This window comes from Brachyhypopomus gauderio, unplaced genomic scaffold, assembly GCF_052324685.1.
Source record: "Brachyhypopomus gauderio isolate BG-103 unplaced genomic scaffold, BGAUD_0.2 sc110, whole genome shotgun sequence".
NCBI classification, from domain to species: Eukaryota; Metazoa; Chordata; class Actinopteri; order Gymnotiformes; family Hypopomidae; genus Brachyhypopomus; species Brachyhypopomus gauderio.
In genome coordinates this window covers 484700-506974 of record NW_027506931.1, presented here as the reverse complement: position 1 = coordinate 506974, position 22275 = coordinate 484700, and the positions used below count along the sequence as shown (strand labels likewise).

The 22275-nt window shown below is 46.8% G+C and overlaps 1 protein-coding gene across 4 annotated transcripts in view; it reads left to right on the top strand.

Annotated features, from left to right (window-relative positions):
• LOC143497400 (uncharacterized) overlaps positions 1 to 22275 on the top strand; it is a 127986-nt gene that overhangs the window by 65298 nt on the left and 40413 nt on the right. For all 4 annotated transcript variants that reach the window (XR_013125879.1, XM_076993309.1, XM_076993308.1 and 1 more), the window contains exon 8: positions 6409 to 7113. Coding sequence is in view for 3 of the 4 variants with exons in the window: in XM_076993309.1 (XP_076849424.1) it covers positions 6409 to 7113 (705 nt within the window). In the remaining variant the exon portion in view is untranslated. The remainder of the gene's footprint in view (positions 1 to 6408; positions 7114 to 22275) is intronic.

Below are 22275 nucleotides of genomic sequence, written 5' to 3'. Positions count from 1 at the left end.
TTGAGTGTTACGGTCGCACAATGCCGTATCCAATGCAGACTACTTTTTGACAAAAGTAATGAAGCAAAGTTACACAAACCTCACATCAAATTCATATCAATCAATCAATTAATCATACACAAACAAAATAACAAATTATACATATATAAACATCAAACATTTTTCCCACCTCAATCATTACATTACTTAAAATCAGTAACCCATAAACGAAAGGAAACATTTACCAACGTGGTATTAGAAATAAAGCGTATACATATACCTGTAGTGAAATAATAATAAAAAAAAGAAACATCACAGTCAGGCTCCTCATTCACAAAGAACATGCACCTGACATGAAAAGAAGGCAAGTTTAACCATAAGTCCGCAAAAATGAAATGGCGGAACTAGCCTCTTAGCGCTATAACTAGTCTGTGTTCAAGCCCTCAACCATAACCCTGTCAGAGTCACGTTCGGGCGAGGTCGGCTGCGAGTCATCACATCGACGACCAGGGGTATGAGATGCATCGGGAACAATGTCAGGATCAGCCTGTGTCTCCTCAGAGCCAACTGAAGCAGGGGTTCGAACAACTGTCAATTCGGGTAACATGAGAGCAGCGCGTGCATCATCCATACCGTCCCCTTTTCCACAGCAGGTGTCACTGTTGTCTGTGGAAAGTGACGTGACCTCCCTTGCTACAGTGTCTCCGACGGCACGGTCTGTGTCGGACAAGACCCACAATGATGTCCGTGACTGGGAAGACTCCTCCCCCAGACAGCTAATTCCATCAGGTTCGCCACAAGCATCCAAGTCACCAGCAGATGAGCTGTTCGACGGTTGATCCTCCAGTGCACCTTGGACAGGAAGGAAGCTTACATCTAGCAACAGGTTCCTGTGCACGACCTTCAAATGACCCAATGTATCACAGATTCTGTAGATATGAGTCTTGGGGCATCTCTCAACAACAGTATACACCATGGGTTCCCACCTATCAGCCAATTTCTTCTTGCCTCGTTCTCCTTTGTTGGCAAGTAGAACCCGGGCACCGACCTCTAGAGAGACGCCTTTTACTTTCCTATCATACTGATGGGCCTGATGTTTTTGCTCACTGGCAGCGTGCTTCTGAGCAATACTAGCAGCTTCAGATAGATATGACAGCAGAGTTTTGGAGTAACTGCCGAAGTCTGCCACAATGGAATCATGCAGGACAGATTTGAACATCACATCTACTGGAAGTCTCGGTATGCGCCCAAACATCAGATGGAAAGGTGCGAAACCCGTAGTCTCATGAACAGTTGCATTATACACAAACGTTAAGGTCTGGATCTGCTGCGGCCATTCTTGCTTTGCTCTAAGGGGAAGGGCACGTAACATATTGCCGAGGGTGCGATTGAACCGCTCTGTACCACCGTTGCCCATGGGGTGGTAGGCGGTAGTATGGGACTTGGCAACCTCAGACAATAGCAGCAGTTCAGCAACCAATTCACTTTCAAAGCCGGGACCTTGGTCTGAGTGAATACGCTCAGGGAAACCATAAACGCAGAAAACACAATCCCATAGCTTCCTGGCAATCTGCTTAGCAGTCTGATTCCTGCATGGGAAAGCATACGCCATCTTAGTGAAATGGTCGGTTGCCACAAGTACATCAACGGAGTTCTTGTTCTTATCTTCTGCTGACCAAAAGTCGATGCAAACGAGCTCCATAGCGGCTGATGTCTTTATGCTCTCTAAAACGGCCCGTGCGGCTGGCTCCGGCGTCTTGGCTAGAATGCATCTCCCACAGCAACGAACATACTCCTTCACATCCCTTTCCATGTAGGGCCAGAAAAAACGTTGCCTCGCTAGATGGAGAGTCCTGGCCTGACCCTGATGTCCAGCCAAGTCGTGCACTCCTTCCAAGGCAACATCCCTTAGGCTCACCGGCAACACCAACTGAAGCCTCTTTATCTTGCTCACACGGTCTCTCGTCACCCGGTACAGGATACCATTCTGAACTTTAAGTCTATCCCAATGCTTCAGCATGGCCAACGACCTGACGTCCATACCGTGTCTCTCCCGTCTGGAAGGGCGCCGTCTACATACCACCAAAGGCAAGACTTTGCAAATGGCAGGATCCTTAAGCTGGTGGTCCTCTAGCTCACGCAAGGTAAGTGAAGGCAGAGTACCCAAACCCACAGGTTGCAGCTGTTGAACATGATGGCATAGGAGGGTAGCTCTGTTCACTGGTAGATTTGCGGATTATCCCCTTCTCCTCCATATCTGTGAGCACCTGCCAGAGATGTTGGTAATGAGCAGGAGGCACTCTCCTGTATGGCATGCGAAAAGGACGGTCATCTGTCAGACGGATGCGGTGCACAAACCCTCTGGCTTCACCACAGTCAAGTGCATGTCTCGAAAAAATGTCCTCGTATTCCTCAATAAGTTCAACAAGCTCCCTCTTAGACTGGAAGCTGGTGTGGCGAAAGTCAATATCAAGATCACTTAATCTCAAGCTGGAAAGTCTGTCCTTCAGGTCAGCGTCAGTGGCCACTGATCTACTGGTACTGGCCGACGTCCTGTCCCCCAACTCACAGGAGCTCTGCTGCAGGTCGAGGTCTTCCACTGCGAGACAGGGTGACACATCAGCGATCCTGGAGTTTCGTTTCAGAATGACCGGCATCGATGATAGGTTAGTAACTTTCATAGGCACCCACCGGTCTCCCCACATCGGTGTTATGATACGCCCTACAAGAATATCCCTTGGTGTGGACTTTGAGGTGGAGGGTTCCACAATAACTGTACTGCCAGGAGACACTGGTACGTTGCTAGGTAGTTTGCCCCATACAAGGTGCTCACACTTGGGAAGTAATGTGACTGCACGAGGTAGCCTCACGGTTCCAATCCTGTCAGGGATGTCGTCACCCCTCCATCTAATGGTGCATGACATCATATCCAAGAAATGCTCATGGTCGTGCCTTGAATGTCTGCACCCTGCAGACATAAGCTTCCAGTAGTCATCGTTACCTTTCATGACGCGCATAAGGTGCTTAAGTACATTAGAGCCAATGATGAGATCATCTCGTTGGCCAGGGACCACTATGACAGGGACTAAACATTTCACTCCATAAACCGTCAGTGTCAAGTCATATATGCCTGTGGGGCGAGTCCGTTTTCCTCCACAGCCAACCAGCACAATCTGCTCAGCTGGCTGGAGATCACCCGTAATAACACCAGCCTCTCTGAGCGAGTGCACAGCCCCCTCATTTAGAGTGCAAGCCATGGAACCTGAATCAAGCATGCCCCTCAACTCAAGGGTGTCATTCACTCCAACTTGAGTGTAAAACAATTCACTAAATGCTGGCACCTCCGCCGATCCATGAACCACGACTTGGTATCCTTCTGGTGTGACTGAACAAGTGTTGACATAATGAAGCTCAAGGTCTGATCCATTCCTGTTGAGGGTGTCATCTCCACCTCCCACACTGCCTCTCATCAAGTGTGGGTGTTCTAGTTTCCCAAAGGCAGATTCTGGTTGATGGCTACCTGATCCATTCCCCTCTGCCCACGTCTGTTGCATTCTCGCTTCCAATGACCAGGAGCAAAGCATGACAGGCAAAGATTCTCCTTCCTGCAGTGCATGAGAGTTGAATGCCGAGTGTCACCACATACCAGACAGGACCCCCTCCGAGAAGGCCCTGGAACAACCTGTCTTGACTGAGCTGGCACAGGGGATGCAAACTGCACATCCTGATGAACCACCATACGATCCAAAAGACCAATCAGAGTACGCATGCTGTTCACATCCATGGCTGGAGCAGGGATTGAGGCGGATGAGCAGTCACTGTGCTGAGCAGATGAAATGGAAGCTGGCTGCACAGGTTTGGAGGTGAGAACTGGCACTGGACAGGAGGGCAGTGGGAAATGGGAAGGTTGCTGGTCATAAGCAGCTGCTGAGGCTGGGATGAATTGGGCTGCCGTGGGTGAGAGACGCGGGACATGAACTGAATCCGATGTCATACTAAATGTGACTGCAGGCGGAGCCAGTGGAATGACATCAGGAACTGCACAGTGCCGTGAGATGGGAGCAGCATGTATCGTGTGAGAGGGAATGTGTTCCTGAGACATGACAGACTGGGCATGGCTGACAGCGTGGCCCTGTATGGTGCAAGAACCTGTTTGAGAACGCATCTTGAGCTCACGCTGGAAACTGTCGATGCGGTCTTGTACTTCAGCGGTCGTCCACTCCTCAGCTGCCTTGAAACTGAGTCTGTTCGAGAGGATGGGGTCTGGGCAATATTTAATGAACATCATTGACACTTCACGTCCTGGATCCCCAACACACTGTCCCTGCCTCCGTAAACACTCATCTGCAATGTCAATGGCATTATTGAGTCTAATCCAATATTCCATCACTGCCTCATGATGCAATGGCTTGGTATTATAGAAATCAGCCATCGGCATAGAGGAGTAAGTCAGCTCACTAAAGTGCTGTTTCAGAAGATCAAAGATCATGTCAGGAGTCTTGCTCAGTGATGGGTTGTGGCGCATTGTGACTTTCACTACATCTCTTGCTCTCCCCGTTAGCCTAACCAATATCTCCTGGGATTGCTGGTGTGTAGCAATGTTTCTTTTCACAAAATATATCTCCACCATTTCTACCCACTCACGAACCGAGCATTTATCACCACTGTCACCTCTGAAAATTGGGGGCTCTTTAACATCTGACTGCATTACAAGTTTCACACCAGACAGGTTCAACTCATTGGGTCCCTGTTCTGAGCTAGAAATCCCTAGGGGTGCAGAGTTGTTATGCCCTCTGTCACTCTGCAGCTGAGTAGCAATGGACCTCCCTATCTGGTCAGCCAGTTCTGAGATGAGAGTACTCAACTCAACATGAGACGTTGTCTGTGGGCTCTGCAACTCATTTGCAGGAGCCTGAATACGGGTCGAACAAAACCCAGGCGTGTTCAACCTTCCCACTTTAGGTGTGTGGAGTCCATCCCTGAGAAACCACCCTCTTCCAAGACCCACAGTGAAAGAACCCTCTGGGCTAGCATCTGATTCCATATTGACTAATAAAAATGACAAATTAACAAGAAAGGAGAATAAGCGGTGGAGAAAACAAAATCACAAATCATTCAAAAGAGTTGTGTAAGAAACTCTTCTTCCAAATAAGGAAGGTCCACTAAAATGTCTCTTACACTAAATGACCAACTTGCAACACAGGTGAAAAGGCTGGTAACCCCATGTGATCGAGATGGCGTCGATGCTTGATGGATCACGAAGGTCACGGCACCAATGTAACTGGCCTTCCCTATATCGGCCCTTGCTCTCTGCGTTGTGTTCTGGTATTAGTAACAAAGTGACGCAAGTCAGTTGCTCTTGGCGTACCGAGGTTTATTGTAAACTGTAGTGAAATAATAATAAAAAAAAGAAACATCACAGTCAGGCTCCTCATTCACAAAGAACATGCACCTCTCTCTGCCGTATCCAATGCAGACTACTTTTTGACAAAAGTAATGAAGCAAAGTTACACAAACCTCACATCAAATTCATATCAATCAATCAATTAATCATACACAAACAAAATAACAAATTATACATATATAAACATCAAACATTTTTCCCACCTCAATCATTACATTACTTAAAATCAGTAACCCATAAACGAAAGGAAACATTTACCAACGTGGTATTAGAAATAAAGCATATACACATACCTGTAGTGAAATAATAAAAAAAAAAAAGAAACATCACAGTCAGGCTCCTCATTCACAAAGAACATGCACCTGACATGAAAAGAAGGCAAGTTTAACCATAAGTCCGCAAAAATGAAATGGCGGAACTAGCCTCTTAGCGCTATAACTAGTCTGTGTTCAAGCCCTCAAAACGTACACATACAGGTAAAAATGACACAAAAACTACACAGAACTTCCAACATAACAATTCCTTTAACGTACCTAACTACTGTGAGCAATTAAATCGATGTTGTGAACCCGAAAATGCAAACTATAAATCACACCACACGGAGTACGTACCTCTCTCTGCCGTATCCAATGCAGACTGACGAGAGGCGTAAAAATAACGGTCACCAACGTCACCCAACGGTCACCAGAATTCGTGACACTGCCCATCGCAACACTCCCTATATTTGGTGAAATTAATATGCTGCATAGTAAAATAAATTCCATAAACAAAAAAAAAATCGCAAAAAATTTCCTTCTATTTTATACCTGTTACATAAGGTCTGAGCTATCTGCCAAAAATGGACCGCAGAAAGATTTAATTGATTACCCCTGCAATACATGATACATGTTCTGTAAATTGTGTGAGGCGAAAACTTTAATTATTAGACACACTTATTAATACAAATATTTCAGTTGTTTTATATATAGACAACAAACAGCTATATATGTTATATATGTGTGTGTTTGTTTCTATTTATTTTGCAGGTGACACACACCATCTCTCAGATCTGAGGATTGTTCTGCTGGGGTACAGACGTGCAGGGAAGAGTTCAGCAGGAAACACCATCCTGGGCAGAGAGGAGTTTGAGTTAAAGAGAACTGCTCAGTGTGTGAAGAGACAGGGAGAAGTAGCAGGGAGGAAGATCACTGTGGTTGAAGCTCCAGGATGGTTGAGGAATGAACCTGCAGAATGGAGCAGTGAGATACTGAAACAGGAGATTGTGCTCAGTGTTTCTCTGTGTCCTCCAGGACCCCATGTTCTACTGCTGGTTATTGATGTAGACACAACCTTTAAAGGTTATGAGAGAAGTGTACTAGAGGGACACATAACACTTCTCACTGATAGAGTCTGGAGTCACACTATAGTTCTGTTCACACGTGGAGACTATCTGGGAGACACACCCATAGAACCACACATTGAGAGTGACAACTGTGTCCTCCAGTGGTTGGTTGAGAAATGTGGGAACAGGTATCATGTTCTCAACAATAAGAACAGGGGTGATGACACTCAGGTCACAGAGCTGCTGGAGAAGATAGAGGAGATGGTGGCAGCAAACACTGTCTGCCATTTTGAAATGGACAGAAAGATTCTACAGGAGATGGAAGACAAGAAGAGAGTATTAGAAGAGAGAGGAGGAGAGAAGATGATGAAGGTACAGAAACAAAGAGAGGACATCAGAGGGTTTATGGGTAAGTTTCTGTTTCATTGTTCTAACTCCTGTTCAGTTGTATTTTTTTATTTTTATTTATTTATTTTTTTTATTAATGGCTCACCTCCACCCCCCCATCTTTGGAGGACAACTTTGTTTTTATGTACAGTTCAAATGACAATTATAACAATTATAACAATATGCAAAGTGATAATTATTGGGGTTAGGTGGACCAAGAAAAGGGGGAGAGAAAGAATAAAAAGGGAAAAGACAGAAGGGCAGGGGGAAAAAATAATAATAATAATAAAATAATAATAACTATATATATAGAAAAAGAAAAAAAAACCCAACCAGCTCGAACGACCACAGCAAAGTAAAGCAGAAAGTGTACCAAAGACATTTAGCACAAATGACGTGATGTATGTGTGAGTGTGTGTTTATGTGTAACCTAGTTGTGCAACATAGGATAAATGTAAGGAATGTACTTACCAGCAAGGGTAGAAAGCTGCGACAACATTCCCCCAGAGGCCAGAGGTAGGCAGAGAAAGACCCGGGAATTCCACCCGCCCACGGCCCCCCCGGGAGCGGTGGAGTCCCAGGGCCGCACTTCCTCGTGACCCACGCATGCCCGCCCCCACAGGCGGGAGAGTGAGAACCCCGGACAGCGCCCCCACAGCCAAGGAGTGCAGGTCCAGGGGAACCAGAGGAAACAGAGCCCCCCCCCCCACCCCACCCCCCCCAGGATGCCCCCCGCCGTGGGCCGGTAGCAAGCCCCAGCGCCACGCGCCCCGGAAAACCACCCACCACCCGGCAGGGCCCTCCTCCCGCCGAGGAGCCCCGAGCCGCCCCGGACCACAACCGCCCAGGGGAGCGGGCCAACCGCCCCCACGCCGGAGCGTGGGGGGAGTGGATGGCGTTTGCTTGCCGGAAGAGTGCGCGACACTTTACTGCGCGCGCACCGGGCAGGAGGTGACGTGCTTTAATACATCTCAATGTAGTCCTGGCCACCAATATCTGGCTCCCAGCAGTTGTGCTGTCAGTCCCTACATTCATATGTGCCCAGTTTATGAGGGCACATACCTGCGGTGAGGAGGACAGCTTGGATGAGGATTCGCCGCCGCAATTGCTCTGTCAATCTCCCACTCGACAGCTCCTAGGAAACAGTCTGGGGAAAGTATAGGCTCCTCACTGGTTGACTATGCTCTGCTGGGGAAGGAACGGGATAATGCGTCTGCACGGACATTCTTCTCGCCAGGCCCGAAGGTCACCTGAAACTGAAACCTCGAAAAGAACAATGACCATTGGGCTTGACGAGCGTTCATGCGTTTGGTGTTCTTGAGGTACTCGAGGTTTTTGTGATCGGTTATCACCATGTAAGAGAGGCATCCATCTCCACAATGAAGGGCTTGTTGGGGTCGGTTGGTGTAACACAGGCGCGTTAACAAAAGCCTGTTTCAATTCTACGAACGCCTTCGTCGCCTCTGTAGTCCAGCGTAACCACGTAGAACAGGGGTCACCAACATGTCGCTCGCAAGGATGTCATGAGTCAGCTGCGGGCCTTTTTAAAAAATAGCTCACTATAGTGCCACGCAATTTTTGAAGCCCAGAAACCTCTAAAGCTCACGCCGCCTCCACCTTACCTGGTTGCATATGCACGGAGCCTGGCCTGATGGTGTAACCCAGCACATCTAACATAGACAACACATCTATTCAGATATTCCCTCAAGACCTCATTAATGAATGCCTGAAAGAACAACGGAGCCGACGCCAAGCCGTATGGTTTGGTGAATATGCTCGCTGACTGCAACTGCTCTAGTGCCAAAGGCACCAGAGGCAGAGGGTATGAGTAACTGACCAAGAGGGAATTGGGTCCTTGGTAATCTACGCATGGCCTCAAACCCCCGTCCTTCTTCTTAACGAAGAAAATGCTGGCTGTGCCAGTGGTGCCTTAGCACACTCATACTCTTCCGTCAAGCTTGATATTTGGCAAAGAGAGTGGACCATCAATATACAACTGCTCATGCATCTTGGCAGCCCAAGCCACCTCCTTACTTGAGCATTTACCAATCTTTCCAGTCCGCTGATATGTGATGAGGTGACCTCATAGATGGTGATTGGCCACATCGGCATTGTACCAGTGACCAAGACTTTTAATTTTCTGTAGGATTGTAGGATTTGGCTCATCGTTGATGTTGAAAGTGTCATTGGTGATTTGGCCTTTGACGACTGAGATGCTCCTTGACTTGCAGGGTTTGATCTTCATTCCTGCCCAAGATATTTTACTTTGAAGCTTTTCCATGGTTTCATGGATGCAATAATGGCCATGTCATCCATGTATACCCTGATTGGGGGCAGACATAGGCCTCCATCTGCACGCTCCCCTCCAACAACCCATGCTGAAGCCTATAATCAACTCCATAGCCAGGGTGCATCCTGCCATTATACCGAGTGTTGTTGAAATTCTGTAACCCTTAAATGGTAAGCACAATAAAAGTCAGAAACAGTTGGGTTAGATAATGAAGTAAAATAAATTTATTAAGCAAGTATGGATTAATCCTAAGGTAAGGGTTAGGGTTCTCATTTACACACACTCAAGAGCGCCTGCAAACGAGAGCTAATTCCCCTCTCCGAGCTCTCATCTCTTATACTCTAGTTCATAAGCACACAAGGTGTTCACGAGGTGAACATGAGGTGATTAAAGCATACGATTGGATGAACATAACATAAATCACACATGATTGGCCTCTCCCTGCATGCCCCCTCCATGCTTGGTGATCTCATGATGGTCTGAGAGCCGATGTGGCCACTTCCATGTTGAGACTAGGTGACCGGCTGTCGTCTCCAGCGAGGTCAGTTTAGGAACATCGAATTCCCGGAATGGGCAGAGGACGTCCAGCGGGAAGACTATATAATTCTACGGCCCTACAAATCACACCAGATACCAGTGGCGTGCACACATAGACGTCAGGTGGTGCTAAAGCACCACCAACTCTGCCCTTTATCAACGAAAGTGCCCTTTTGAAACTTCGGTTTTAAAAATATATATTATTATTATTAACATTTTACTTAGGTCGGTTTGAATTGATCTTTTGAAAACCTGAGCGATTAAAAACAATGCCCTGAAATGAGCCACCACCTTGCACACACCCGACCTCTCTCTTCCTTTAACACACCAGATGCGCTGCAGCCATAGTTGCCAGGTTCGCGGTTTTCACGCCATTTTGGCTACTTTGAAAATCCAACTATTTTTTTTGGGCTACTTTTGAGTTGGGCCACCGCGGGAGTTACAAGTCAACACAAAGAATCGTTCGCGATATAATACTTAATTTGTCTCAACTGGCCTCCCCCCCCCCCCCCCCCCCCCCCCCGTCTACAACTTACACTCGCCACCCCACCCCGTCGACAACTTTTCACTACTTTGGGCTTTGGGCTAGTTTAGGCTGCTGAAGGGTGGGTTTTACACTGATTTTGTGCGGGATATTTTTGTAGGACCTGGCAACCCTGGCTGCAGCAGCAGTTCAGTTCAGCGAGTGGAAGGAAGCGTCTTCAGCACAGCACACACGCTCACAGATAGACTTCTTCTCCCGTCCCCACCAGCCAGGTCACATACACATCAAGTAAAATCGTACCGTTTGCCCTCTAAGCCCAACGTGAAATCATTTTCTTGTGTTGTAAAATGTCTCATACAGCACCAAACTACTAAGCATTTTAACCGACTGGTCACCTGATAAACTAGTCGCTCTAGCCCAAATCAGTGATAGATAATGTGAGGACGACCACATACAAATAATTAAGGTAGAGTTTGCAAATCTATGTGTTAAGCTGAACGTTTTGTTAGGCAACATAAATTAACACATTCGTTTGTGAAAGAAGAAACGGGAAGTTCCCAATTAACTGTGAAAAATGCCCATCTGCATTCGTGTAATGACAACACTCAGTAGCCTATAACTCCTCCTATAACTCCTTCTCGTACTTTTTGGTCTTTTTAATGTCTTAATTGTAGGCCTATATTGATTTACTAATTGTAAAATATATGCAACAACAGTGGAGGATGTAGGTGCTGGCCAAATTTATTTAGTAATCAGTCTCATAAAATTACCTACGAAATGGTGGGAGTTCAGACAGTGTTAAATTTACCCAAATTTTATATAAACTCATTTAACTAAGGTCGCCACTAATTGTGGTCAACTCCCGTAGCCCAAATTGTTTGAATAACAAACTATAAATCTGAAGGTTACAGTTCAAATAATAGTTCTGGCTTCAGGTTGTAACAGAGAAGCAACGACTCAAACGACAGTATTTAAACATAAAAACATTTATTGATCACAAAGCATAGTAATAAAAGCATAGCAAACAAAGGGGACAGGAGGGTTGGCTAGTGTGTGTGTGTGTGTGTGTGTAGGTATGCGGGTGTGTGTGTGTGGATGTGTATTCGAGTGCGCGCGGAGGCGCGTGCGTGTATTCGAGTGCGCGCGGATGCGCGTGCGTGTCTTCGAGTGCGCGCGGATGCGCGTGCGTGTGTACGTGCGTATGGGGGAGGAGATCTTTGAGGCAAAGGGAAACTCGATGGCGCGAAACTTAAACCGAGTTCTCACTACAGCCACAAACAACGCAAATTTCCTCCAACTAAGACACGGTATCGTCGGTCACTATACAGCCCCAACGAGCGTATAGTGGGACACACGTTTAACAGTTATACGAAATAAAAGAATCAGTGGGAATAATCGAACAAGTTTAAACAGAATACCTATTTAAGCTTTGAACAGAATATCTCTTTAAGCCTTAAACAGAGTACGGTTTAACATGAACGTGATTATAAACACCACTGCAAACAAGCGTTCACAAAGCATCGATCTAAGCACACAGAAAGCAGTAAAACAAGATATTGTTCTAAGTCTGCCCAGATGCACAGTCTTACTTTGAGTTGTTCAGTCCGCGGCCCGCGCAGTAGGCCAGGTAGCCTCTTGAGGAGGACTCCTTCGTGCGCTTTCGTGAAGAAGGTTCCGCTGGATCGCGTTGCTCCGTCCAGGGGAAGCTGTGGTGGCCGTTCAATCGGCGGTCCCTCGATGGTCCGTTGCGTGGTGTCCCGGGGAAGTGGTCGCTGTCGACGTTAAGATGAACTCGCGGAGGTCCGGCCGTCGCGCGAATGTTCAAACAGTTCTTAATCGTCGGCTAGCTGAAGCGATTGGTTTTAGCGAACTCCGCAAAAGAAATAAAAGTAGCGAACTAGTTACTTCTTGCGTCGCGTGCTGCACAGGGTTCGAGTGCAGAACCAATACCGCTTTGTTCCCGAAGGTGTGCGCGCTCTTCGTCTCTAGGTAGCTACTTTGATGCAGCCAGGTAGAGAGAGCGAACAAAGGGGGATCCCCCCTTTTAAAGGGGATTCGTCTGATGACGTAGTTCCACATCCGTCCTGACGTGGGCCATGCACCTAGGGGGAGCACCCCCCCCTTCCTTTGTCTGTGGAGGCATGGTACCTACATTCCCCCCTTGGTCTGATGGTGAAGTTGTAGAGCCCTCAGAGCATGCTGTTCACCTGTCATCCACAGCAGGCGCCGATTAGTGAGCGTCCACCTTGGTCCCCAGCGCCTTGTCAATGTCCATGCAGTGTCCTTTTCACTCCTGGGTCGGCTGACCTACATAATTCAAAACTGACAGCATCTGGACAGATCATGAAACATGACACTGGGCAGGAAGTGATGACTGACATCTGGGCAGAACATTTAGACTGTATCATCTGGGCAGAATATCTACTCTAACGTCTGTGCAGATCACATGCAATATTGGGGGAAAATACACACCAAAGATAGAAAAAGAAAATAAACAATCAAAATATACAGCAAACTATAAGCAACTAACTACACTAGGTAGTGTCGGTGTGGCCTCCTATCATTGAGATATGGGTTTTATATCTATACAAATGTGGAGAGGAACGGTCAGGGTTTACTGCCTTGTCAGGGTAGTTACCTTTAGAGGGGAAGGAAGAGGTGCCTCAAGTGGTTGAAGGCGAAGGTGTTGAGGAGTGTTAGTGAGTGAGTCAATTAGAGCATTTAGAGCTTGGGTGTACCTCAGGAGCATCAGACAGACACCTGCAGTTATGACCCAACCAGTGAGGACAAGGCCAAAGACCCCTGGCGGGACTCTAATGAGCACAGTCTGGTTTGGGAGTCTCATCCTCATGGCCATGTCATGGCTTTCATATATCATTACAACCTCATGCTGGGGGGTGTTGACAAGCCACAAGTCACCTGCCCTTTCTACTCTAGTTTCGGTAACATCATCCTTACTTGACACACGGGCCATGCACTTTTCATCTGTGGCGACAGTTGCTGGCCTTTTGATGCCTCTGACTATTTTGATGGGGACAGGGTAAGGAGGTATCCTACCCTCGCTCAGGCCAGTTATCGAGGAACTAACCTCACTCAGTGCATCCTGTAGGGATTGTTTAACCCTACTTTGCTCTACAAGTTCTGACTTAATTACATGGGATAGCTGACTAAGGGTCTGGACAGTAGTGTTGGGTAAAGTGATCGTGCTCTGCAGTGATTTTCCATGTCCTCGCAGCTTTTGTTGCTGAAGGTCTGTCGTCAGGACCTCGGCTTCTTCAGAGGGTTGCTGCAGGATCTCCTCAAACCCTGGGTAAGGTTCTTTGGGGACGTCAGCGTTCATCTCATTCGCAACAGGTTGGAACCACGGTGCGGGATAAAAGAAACCCCCTGGGCAGTCAAACTTCTGTCTTCTCAAGACCATGAGTCGAAACGGAATGCCAGCAGACCTAGTTGGGACAGTCAAGTTCAACCCGTTTACCACCCGACATGCTTGGGGAATAGTTCTCCAGTCACAGTTGTATGTCTTGGTCCTGTCACTGACAGGCTTACAGACTGTGAATTGGGTCCATGACCACCTGATCAGAGGAGCCAGCCTATCGAGCAGGTCTTGACCGCTGGGCAGCTGTTCCGCGTCAAATTTAGAGATGTTGACTGGGTCCACGTGCTTCATCTCTGGGACTGTGAACTCCAACCAAGCTCTCTGGTTGGTTGGGGCATGGTCTTGATTATAGCAGGTGATGCTAAGCTGACGGGACTCAATGTTGAGGCATCTCCCCATGGCGGATGAGGCCTGTCTCATGGTGGAGAATGTGTCAGTGCGGATGAGGCTGATCTCTGATCCGGTATCCAGTAGCGTGTTGACACTTGGGTGATCTTCTCGGAAGACACTGGTATAGATGCGTTGGGCACTGCCTTTCCAGACCAGGTCTCCCAGGAACTGCAGGAGTGGAGAGGAAGAAGTAGAAAGGATGGATGAAGTTTGCTCTGCAGCTGGTGGCGGTGCGTTCTCACTTGATAGTTCCCTTCCCCAGCCAATGAGATGGATCCGGGATAGCGGTGAGGAGGGTTCTCGGCCTAGTCATGCGACTGAGGGGCCTCCATCCTCACAAGAGCGTTTCTCACGGTCCTTGGTCGGTCGGATGGTGTTCATGTCCTTCTCTTGAGACATCTTTGTGATCGTATCCTTGAGAAGCTGAAGCTCTGTCCTTAATTCAGCAGTGGCTTGTGACTCGGTCTCTAGACCTCTGCCTCGGTCTCTGTGTTCTTGGCGTCGAGAGGTCCGATCCTGGTTTTCCCATCTGTTCTCTCTAGGTGATCGCTTAGGCTCATGGGAGGAGTAGTGGTTGCCACGGCTCTTCTGGGGTGCCCTTGACTGGTGTAGATCACCCCCCTTGGACTGTTTGTGTCCGTCTCTCCAATCCCTTGGCTTTTTCTCCAAGTGGGAGCTGTGAGACATGGTAGCCCCATGGGGGACCCGGCTGCTATTCGGTACCTCTGATCCTTCTAATCCTAGGGATTCGCCAGCGGAGTCCTGCGTGGCAAGTACTCGGGGATTCTCTTCTCTCTTATCCCCAGGTCGGACGATTGTCTCCCAGGCCATCTGTGCCATCTTCCGAATGTCACGCATGGATGGGTCACCTTGCCGGGTGAGGAGAGTCACGTGGGTGCGCACGCATGGATGCAGGTTGTGCAGGAAGAGTGACTTGAAGGCTCTGTCTTCTTCCAGTCCTGGGCCATTTCTTCCTTGGAAGTAGGCGTGTCTCAGGCGAGTGTAGAAGTCGCGGGGATGTTCGTGGCGGCCATGCTTAATTTGGATGGCTGAAATGGTCGCAGAGGTTTCATCTGCAAAAGGGGAGTATTCCTCTGCTAGGGCTTCACAGAGCAGGTCAAAGTCGTCACGGGTGTCCGCTGGCTGGGCCTCTATGAATGCGTGGACTGATCTGGAAGTCGTCTTCCAGATTAACTTGACTCTCTCTCTGTGGGTGGAGTGAGGTAGGTCGAGAAGACAGTGCCTTATCTCTCTGAGGTAGTCTTCAATGTTGTGGTCACGCTTCTCTGGATCAAAGCGCTCAATGTCTTTGGCGAGGGCGTCCAGCTGCTTCAGGCGTGGGGCATCACTAGGTCTTGGTTCTCGGGCGAAGCTATAGTGATGTGGCTCGTACCTGCCACGCTGAGGAGACTGGAGGATGCGTCCGTCATATCTGCCGTGGTGCAGGGGCTCTTCTCTTTCCGGGGAGTAGTCATCAGGACCGTAGTCTCTGAAGTCCTGGTAGGGAGGTCTGGAGTGTGCAGCTCTCCGCGCATCTAGGAGGCCCTTCCGCTGTTGGTCAGCAAAGCGAACTTGTTCCTGGTGCTGAGCGTCAGAGCGGTAGGAGCAGCGAGTTGACTCTCGTCGTGGGGGTGAGAAGAAAAAGGGGGACATGGAGGAGGAGTAGTGCTGATGCGTAGTTCGGGGTCTCTCAGGCGCGTGGCGGGACGTGAGAACCCTGGAGGGGGTTCGGGGAGCCCGTATTGGGCGGAGCTCTTCAAGGTGTTCCTCCTCTGAGTCATAACCTGAAGTGTGGTGGCGTGGAGCAGTCCTTGATACTGCTGGCCGTGGCGGACTGAGGCGTAGGCTGGGTTGTCTGGTACCTCGTGAGTCCCAGCGAGATGGTATTGGCTCCAGGGGAGGCACGACATGGCCATCTCTGGGGTTCTGGGAGCGAAGGGACATCCTGCTGACTGCCTCCACTATGGACCTCACTTCCAGGTCGCTCTCACCTCCCGAGCCGGCATCCTCCTGCCTCTGTCGCGCACTGGTCAGGTCATCCACCTCCTCCTGCAGGGCATCTAGCTCCATCCTGGTTTTCTTGTGGAAGAGCAGGAATATTCGACCAATGGCCTCCTGAATGTTGACCTCAGAAGCTTGCTGGATAAAAGCCACCATTTCACCTATCTTCCTCTCACAGTCCTCCCTGGAATATTGCTGGATGCTGTTCTCCTCTTCTTCAGGCAGCCGGATGAGTTGGCTGATCAGGTTGGGAAGGGAGATGTGAGGGGGTTGCTGGGGTTGCTCCCCAGAGTTGCGTCGGGATGCTGATGCTGTGCTCATTCTCAGGCCTATGACTAGGGCTCAGTTCTCCTAGGGGCAAGCAGGCTATGCACTGTACTCAACGTGTATAGGACCAGCACTAAGCCTTGACTGGGTCAAACGACAACAAGCATGTACTCAAAAGGAATCTGAAGCTAGCAGCAAACCTTGAATCTATCAGATGGGGACCAGCAATGTACTCAAACGGTGTAGGACGTTAGCACCAAGCCTTGAATGTCTCAAATAGGAACCATAAGCAGTGTATTAAAAGGGAATATGAAGCTAGCACCAAGCCTTGACTATATCAAATAGGGCAACAAGCGAGGAGCAGCAACTTCTGCAAACCCAATGTACTGGAGCGGCTAAGGGATCTATTCTAGTTGCGGCAAGGGTGGACTACAGTTAGCACACACGCTAGCTACCTCCAGTGATGTGTACCAGCATTAAACTCTATTCAACAGGAGCAAGCAACCGAACTTTCAGTTAGGTGAAAAGGCTACTCTGAATTCAATCAACATCAGTATATCAAAACATCAATGCTTATCAATATAACTTAGTTAATTCATTACCAGTCAATGGTTACTGAATAACAACACCCCAGATGTGATCAACAAAAGTCCTAATTAATAAGATTCGACAGTAAAAGGTGGTTGCTCATTAATTAGCACTGATCAAATTAGAGAAGTATGGTTAGTTGTTATTCTTAGGGAAAATGTGATGTATTTATGTGTTGAAATTACATTTAGTGTTATCCGGTATGGATGAGTGTATATGAAACAAAACCTTTGTTTTTAGATTTTGGCGCCACCTAGTGGCGGGATGGGTGTATATACCTTTAACTATGCGGTTGTTACTGCGCAGTCGTTGTCGCAGTTACAACTGAAGCCAAGCAACTATCCCTCACGCGGCGCACCAATTATGTAGGTGCTGGCCAAATTTATTTAGTAATCAGTCTCATAAAATTACCTACGAAATGGTGGGAGTTCAGACAGTGTTAAATTTACCCAAATTTTATATAAACTCATTTAACTAAGGTCGCCACTAATTGTGGTCAACTCCCGTAGCCCAAATTGTTTGAATAACAAACTATAAATCTGAAGGTTACAGTTCAAATAATAGTTCTGGCTTCAGGTTGTAACAGAGAAGCAACGACTCAAACGACAGTATTTAAACATAAAAACATTTATTGATCACAAAGCATAGTAATAAAAGCATAGCAAACAAAGGGGACAGGAGGGTTGGCTAGTGTGTGTGTGTGTGTGTGTGTGTGTGTAGGTATGCGGGTGTGTGTGTGTGGATGTGTATTCGAGTGCGCGCGGAGGCGCGTGCGTGTATTCGAGTGCGCGCGGATGCGCGTGCGTGTCTTCGAGTGCGCGCGGATGCGCGTGCGTGTGTACGTGCGTATGGGGGAGGAGATCTTTGAGGCAAAGGGAAACTCGATGGCGCGAAACTTAAACCGAGTTCTCACTACAGCCACAAACAACGCAAATTTCCTCCAACTAAGACACGGTATCGTCGGTCACTATACAGCCCCAACGAGCGTATAGTGGGACACACGTTTAACAGTTATACGAAATAAAAGAATCAGTGGGAATAATCGAACAAGTTTAAACAGAATACCTATTTAAGCTTTGAACAGAATATCTCTTTAAGCCTTAAACAGAGTACGGTTTAACATGAACGTGATTATAAACACCACTGCAAACAAGCGTTCACAAAGCATCGATCTAAGCACACAGAAAGCAGTAAAACAAGATATTGTTCTAAGTCTGCCCAGATGCACAGTCTTACTTTGAGTTGTTCAGTCCGCGGCCCGCGCAGTAGGCCAGGTAGCCTCTTGAGGAGGACTCCTTCGTGCGCTTTCGTGAAGAAGGTTCCGCTGGATCGCGTTGCTCCGTCCAGGGGAAGCTGTGGTGGCCGTTCAATCGGCGGTCCCTCGATGGTCCGTTGCGTGGTGTCCCGGGGAAGTGGTCGCTGTCGACGTTAAGATGAACTCGCGGAGGTCCGGCCGTCGCGCGAATGTTCAAACAGTTCTTAATCGTCGGCTAGCTGAAGCGATTGGTTTTAGCGAACTCCGCAAAAGAAATAAAAGTAGCGAACTAGTTACTTCTTGCGTCGCGTGCTGCACAGGGTTCGAGTGCAGAACCAATACCGCTTTGTTCCCGAAGGTGTGCGCGCTCTTCGTCTCTAGGTAGCTACTTTGATGCAGCCAGGTAGAGAGAGCGAACAAAGGGGGATCCCCCCTTTTAAAGGGGATTCGTCTGATGACGTAGTTCCACATCCGTCCTGACGTGGGCCATGCACCTAGGGGGAGCACCCCCCCCTTCCTTTGTCTGTGGAGGCATGGTACCTACAAGGATCAACATAAGTTAACTGAAGGACTTAACAATGACTGTTAATATTGTTAATATAAAAAACAATATAGTTAATATTGGATATGGATTTTATCAGTTGGCGGTGTGACTTTTTCTATTGAAAACTCACGTTTAGAGAATGTTACAAATAAAAGTCAAATTTCATTCAACATGTGTTTGTAATTTTTTTATAATGAAGTGCGCTAAAAAGTGCCCCCCCGCCCGCCTGAGCACTTGCCCCCCAAAATGTCTGTGCACGCCACTGCCAGATACTGAATAACTTCAGTGTCCTACTTACATAATTAACACATATATAGGGACAAAATTCTAGCTTATACAGCTATCATGTGACTATTATGATTAACACATCATAACGTCATGGTGCAGCAAGTGCATCAGTAGCACCCAGTTTATGGCACCAACGAATGGGACACACCACCAAGTTGAAGTAACTTAAAACTGTGGTAAAATAAATGGACTATTCTGTAGAAACAGAAGTTTACTTCTGTGAAGCTTGTGTGGAAGGTAAGATGTCTAGAAAACCTTTCAAGCCAGTGGGAGTAATCCATTCCAGACGTAAGCTGCAATTGATACATAGTGACGTCTGTGGTCCTATGCAGACTGAATCCATTGGTGGATCAAAGTATTTTGTGACTTTTATTGATGACTACTCAAGATGCTGTAAGGTGTACTTCATGAAACAGAAAAATGAAGAAGTGCTCAGCAAATTCAAAGAATTCGAAAGAACACTCTCCAATGAGTGTGGACACAAAGTCTCAAGACTGAGAACAGACCATGGTGGGGAATACACATCTAAAGAATTCCAAGAATACCTGAAAGCACAAGATATTCAGCATGAAGTGTCTGTACCCCATACACCTCAACAAAATGGAGTAGCAGAAAGAAAAAATAGGACGTTGGTTGAAGCAGCTAGGAGTATGCTGGCTCATGCAAAGTTGTCAAATACCTATTGGGCAGAGGTTATAGCAACAGCAGCTTACACACAGAACAGGCTGCCCACATCTGTTCTGAAACAAAAGACCCCATACCAGAGATGGTGTGGTAACAAACCAAACGTGAGTCACATGAAAGTATTTGGCTGTGTAGCATATGCACATGTTCCAGACATAGAGAGGAGAAAGCTGGACAAGAAAGCGGTGAAGCTTCGTTTAGTTGGATATGCAAATAATGCCAAAGGCTACCATCTGTTTGATGAAGAAAAAAGGAGGATTCTCATTTGTACGGATGTCATCTTTAATGAATCTGACTTTGACTGGAAACAGGAAATGGAAGTTTTGTGCTCAGAAAATGAGGATATCATAGAAAAGGATGAGATGAGAACATCTGTTGATGAAGAAACTGTAAAAGAAACACCAAAAGAAAGTGGTAGAATCAGGAAGCCTCCAAAACGCTATGGATATGATGAGTTTGCTGAAATAGTGACTGTTGATCATTTTGCCAATGTCTGTTGTGTAACAGAACCAAACACACTAAAGGAAGCATTGATGAGTCCTAATGCAAGGGAATGGAAGAAAGCGGCGGACTTGGAGTGTGAGTCACTGCTTGAAAATAAAACCTGGGACTTACCAGGGAGTTACCAAAAGCTCGAAAGGTCATAGGATCGAAATGGGTGTTCAAAGTCAAGCATCATAGTGACGGACAAGTGGAGAGATACAAGTTCAGGCTTGTGGCTAAGGGTTTCACACAGAAATATGGTGCTGACTACGATTAAACATTCTCACCCGTAGTACGATTCAGTTCAATTCATACATTGCTGTTTTAGTTATGAGATTTAACTAACCTACCTGCTTGCCTACAACCAAGGATGGAAATAGGTGCAGAAGAAGGATTGACGTGCATAAATCTTATAAAATATCTGACTTCATATTATAGTTGATAGGAATCTAAAAGAACTCACTTCTCAAATAGATCAGTGCAGGTTATAGAATATACTTAACTAACTTTATAAAGTACCTTGCTATAAACAATAGCTGCTTTGTCAGAGGTTAATCATAAACATGCGCAGCAGATGAGATACTTTAGAGGGAATTGGTATTAGCATTGATTTACCTTTTAACTGATACTAATAATGAGCTCATCTGGCCCAGTATAGCTATAACCAAGGAAGACTGGCTACACAATTAACCAGATTTATACAATAACCAACAAAATATAAAACAATAACATAACCATACTAAATTAAAGTAACAATAATACCTAATGGAAACAGAGTTACCAACCGGTGCAGGCTGCCTCACGGAGAAGAACCCAGAAGAGGCCGAAAGAGGAAGCAAAGAGACCCCTGCACCCACAAAATTCTCCTTTTATACCCCCCAGCATCTCAAAGGGACAGCAGTCACAAAAACCAGGTTAACCAATGGGAATCAGGTTGCTGGTAAAGACAACAGAGTACATTTGCATACAGAGTGCATTCCACACAGGACTGCCACCTTTGGGGTGAAGTCTACAAACCTTCTCAGGGAGTGATGGAACTCTTACCCTGTTAGCATAACCTTTCCCAGCACACAACAAGCTGCAGAATGAGACTAAACATGCCACACAAACACACTGATATAACTAAAATACAAATGGTCAGTTTTATCACATTGCTATGGGAACCTCTTGAGGTGAACCACCATTTGTTGCCCCCCATGGTTTTATGGAGGAACACCAGATCCTGCATCACACACAGGAACACATCTGGGCACTCCTACAACATCAGGAGGAGGAGATCTACATGGAGCAACCAGAGGGGTATGTCAAACCAGACCAGGAACCCTTAGTGTGTAAACTGAAGATCTCAATATATGGGCTTAAACAGTCTCCTTGTTGTTGGAGTAAGATTTTCATGAAGGAAATTAGATTTATACAGCACACATCAGACCCCTGTGTATTTGTGAGATCTCAGCAGGAACTAGAGATACTAGCTGTGTATGTTGATGATCTGATCCTGATTACAGAATCGACAGAAAGCATGAACGAGTTGAAAGTTGCTCTGAAAAAGAGATACAAGATGAAAGATATGGGTGAGTTGTCCTATATATTGGGTATCTCCGTTGTGCAAGACAAAGAATTGTGTGTTTCTTCATCAGAAGCATTACATTGAAGCCATTCTTCAGAAATATGGAATGGACAAAGCCAGTCCAGTTGGAACCCCAACTGACCCAACTGTGAAGTTAAAGAGAAATGATGGTGTCAGTAAGCCAGTGAACCAAAATACCTATCAGTCCATTGTTGGTAGTCTGCTTTATGCTGCAATGGCCACAAGACCAGACATTGCACAAGCAGTAAGTGTTGTGTCAAGGTTCAATGCTGAGCCAAATAATGCACATATGAATGCCGTGAAGAGAATTCTTCATTACTTGAAAGGAACCATGAACCATCAATCAATCAAATTTCAATCAAATTTTATTTATATAGCGCTTTTTACAACAGTTGTTGTCACAAAG